Source organism: Oreochromis niloticus, linkage group LG12, assembly GCF_001858045.2.
Source record: "Oreochromis niloticus isolate F11D_XX linkage group LG12, O_niloticus_UMD_NMBU, whole genome shotgun sequence".
In the NCBI taxonomy this organism is placed as follows: Eukaryota; Metazoa; Chordata; class Actinopteri; order Cichliformes; family Cichlidae; genus Oreochromis; species Oreochromis niloticus.
In genome coordinates, this window is record NC_031977.2 from 32,430,826 (window position 1) to 32,434,319 (window position 3,494).

The following is a 3,494-nucleotide window of genomic DNA, read 5'->3' on the forward strand; positions in this document are numbered from 1 at the left end:
TGAATTAACCCATTTAGAAATATCAGGAAATAACGAGGGGTCCAGTTCATATTTTAATTTTTAATTATTATTATTATTATTGTTATTATTATTATTATTATTATTTACCAAGATTTGGCTTAAACCTGGTTTTAAAACGGTTTTAAAAAAGGAAAAATGGCTCCCAGCTTTTGGGAACATGATTGGAAATATTATGTCCAGTACAGTCTGACAGTCATAAGAAATTCTGAAATAAAAGGGAAATTTAACATGAATTTGAACTACTAGGAGAAAATATCATAGTCAAGTTAAAATTCTGTCGACCTTATGAAAAGAGTAGTTTCTGATGTTTCATCTTTTCACACTTGCATATGATAATTTTTAAAAAAAGGTTTTTGTTTTCTTTCGTACAGTGACCTCTCTGAACCCAGATCTGGAAGACAGAGCTCCTGAAATGACAGACATTTCAGTTAACACATCAGTATATAACGTGAAATGGCAGACCTGGAATGGTTCCCTCCCTGATGGAGCAGTGTCAATTTACAACACATATGAGGAACGTACTGACTATGTCTGCAAATATGGATGCCATGCTGGCTTCTACAGTCGTAGCTTGGGAGATTTCTGCCACTATCCGTATGCCAGCAAAGAGTATCGTACGGACTCATTTGATATCCTTGTGAATGAAGACAACTTTGGGATCCTGGACTGGAAGAAAGGTTCCCGTGGCTCAGTGTCCAAACATGCAGTTAGAACATGTTCTAGTGATGAGCTTTATGTTGGAAAAAACGAGTATGGTCTAGGTAAAGTGCTTCCTAGACATAGGTCATTTTATCTACCTTGGAAAGGTGAAGTATATTGGTACAAGTCCTATGAGGTGCTGACCATTAATAGAAATATTGACAGTGAGATCATCTCTGATGTCAGGTATAAAACTAAGGACACTAAAATCATCAATAGAAATATTGACAGAGAGATCATCTCTGATGTCAGGTATAAAACTAACGACGCTAAACTCATAGAGTATCCTCCAGAGACCCTGCGCATCTCTTCCAGTATTAACAATGAATGCAATCCAGTGACAAAGACAGTAACTCTTTCAAAGACAGTTACAGATGAGAAAAGGTGGGACATTCGCGCTTCTGTCTCAGTTGGTGTTGCTACGACTTTCACTACAGGAATCCCTATCATATTATCCGGAGAGATTAAGGTTAGCGGTCAATTTACATTTGACTATTCAAAGGGGGAAACTCATGCAAAAGAGCTCACCCACACTGTTGAAGAACAGGTCTCCGTCCCACCAAACCACTCCTGCAAAGTCAAAATGCTAGCTTATTGGTACAATGTAAACATCCCTTTTACTGCTCTCCTCACCCGAACCTACAGGAACACAACAATTGAACGATCAAACATCTCAGGGACATACTACAGCATCCAGACGGGAGAGGTCCGTGCTGTGGTAGAAAGATGTGAATACGTAACTTCTGTACAGCCTTGCCCACCAATACATAATAACACACCAAATCTTCTGTTTGTCATGCCATACCCTCTTTCCCTTGTACTTACTTGTTTCATTATTCATAATTTAATTAAATAAATAAAACACGTTGGAAAAAAATGCTTTTTTTAAACGAAATACTTCAATAATATTATAATATTGATTATGTTTTAAACATTGTATAGGAATTTCTTTTATTTATGTATTAATCACATTATTTTATTGTATACTGCCTTGGTGCCACTGGATTTTAACATGTCTCACACCCATACTGTAAGACAAATGGTGGGGGGAAGCAGACAACTCCACAGGAAGAATCTTTTGTCTCCTCGAGGACTCTGGGAGGTAGCAAGGGAGTGTGAACCTTAAGATGTGAAACAGCTGTACTGCCTTTTGTTCCTGGAGAAGGTATTTAACTGAGAGCCATGCTAGGCTCAGGTGAGACTCTGCTGACTGTTTGCCCTGCGATGATGCAGGCTCTCTACCAACTTGGTTGTCTGTTCTTTGTGATTTGATTAAAGAATGTTAGCTACCGCTCATCTGCAGGCTTTATTTAATGGAAAACTTCCACAACAACATCAACAGTATTATCTACCAGAAGTATTTATAGCATTATAGCATCTCTTCCAACTTTTAAAGTATTGATTTAGAACCAAATTTTCACGTCTTAACTCTGCATGTTGTTATATCAGGCATCACAGTGTTGCAGTATTTAACTTTGTTGCCTCACAGCGAGAAGGTCCTGGATTTGCCTGAGGCCTTACTGTATGGAATTCCTCCTGTGTCTTGTTACAGAATAAATATATATTCTTAGTGCTTATTTTCTGATTATATTGTTTTATGTATTTTCATAATAAAGGTCTGTATAAAGGAAGACCAGCTTTGACTCACAAACCAAGTGCTCAGCCAGACTAAAAATACAGGAAGTGCAGAGCTGCAGAGGCAATATATTAAGAACAGGAAACCAGACAGAAAAAGCGGAACTAAGTAACACAGAAGGAGCTGTTTTTATCAAAACTATGTGTGACGTGTAAAGGACCAAAATAACACCTATATGATACACATTTTTGGCTTCTAATGCTAGAGATCTGCAAAATGGCTTTAGGCTGTGCATGGCTCTCTCTTCCGGAAGATGATTAAATAAAATAATTATAAATATTTTGACTAACTGAGTCGTGTTCTCTCTATTCAGTAAAAGAATACAAAGAACTAGATTTAATAGTCTGCATGCATTCTCACTGGGTCCTCTGGCTTCCTCTCACAGTCCAAAGACAAGCAGTTACTGGGGTTATGTTTACTGGAGATCCTAAATTCCCCACAGGTGTGAGTGTGAGTGCGAATGGTTGTCTGTCTCTGTGTGTTAGCCCGGCAACAGACTGCCAGCCTGCCCAGGGTGCACCCCACCTCTCGCCCTGTGGCAGCTGGGGTAGGCTCCAGCTTCCCTGTGATCCTGAGCTCGATAAGTAGAGGAAGATGTACAAATAATCCCAACCGGTCGCAGCAGATGGCCGCCCCTCTCTGAGCTTGGCTCTTCTGGAGGTTTCTTCCTGTTAAAAGGGAGTTTTTCCATCTTACTGTCGCCAAAGTGCTTGCTTAAAGGGAATATGTAATTGTCAGGGTTTTCTCTTTTGTATTATTTTAGAGTTTTTACCTTACAATATAAATCGCGTTGAGGTTACAGTTGTTGTGATTTGAGGCTGTTTAAAAACAATTGAATTGAATTGAATTGAATTGAATTGAATTGAATAGCTGGACTGATGTTTGAACACATACAAATTGGCAACTTTGCTCTACCTGCTTAGTTTTTATGAAGCTATAAGAATAATTATGATGATAATTTTTTTCTTTGCTGGACTGTGGTATTTGATATCATATCCAAGGAATTGGTCATTCACGAAACACCGTGACCCTCTTAGCTTTAAATCAGACTCAAAATAAAATTACCTATCAGAAGCCTAAAATATCAAAAGTAACAAAAGAAACTGTGGCCTCAAAATTAAAAGAAAAGGTAATGTGA

General features: G+C 38.2%; 1 protein-coding gene across 1 annotated transcript; it reads left to right on the forward strand.

The window, feature by feature from the left end:
- Nucleotides 1-433: 433 nt before the first annotated feature.
- LOC100712276 (natterin-3-like) lies at nt 434-2,907 on the forward strand. Its single transcript, XM_019365281.1, has 3 exons — nt 434-906; nt 973-1,456; nt 2,842-2,907. Exons 1-3 carry the CDS (start codon nt 434-436, stop codon nt 2,905-2,907), a joined length of 1,023 nt encoding a protein of 340 aa, XP_019220826.1.
- The last annotated feature ends 587 nt before the right edge of the window (nt 2,908-3,494 follow it).

Excerpts from the sequence above, each read along its gene's own strand:
- LOC100712276 (XM_019365281.1), top strand. The coding sequence starts at position 434 with ATGACAGACATTTCAGTTAACACATCAGTATATAACGTGAAATGGCAG. Across the intron at positions 907-972 it reads GAGATCATCTCTGATGTCAG|GTATAAAACTAACGACGCTA; the intron begins GTATAAAACTAA and ends CTCTGATGTCAG. Across the intron at positions 1,457-2,841 it reads TGGTAGAAAGATGTGAATAC|CCCGGCAACAGACTGCCAGC; the intron begins GTAACTTCTGTA and ends TCTGTGTGTTAG.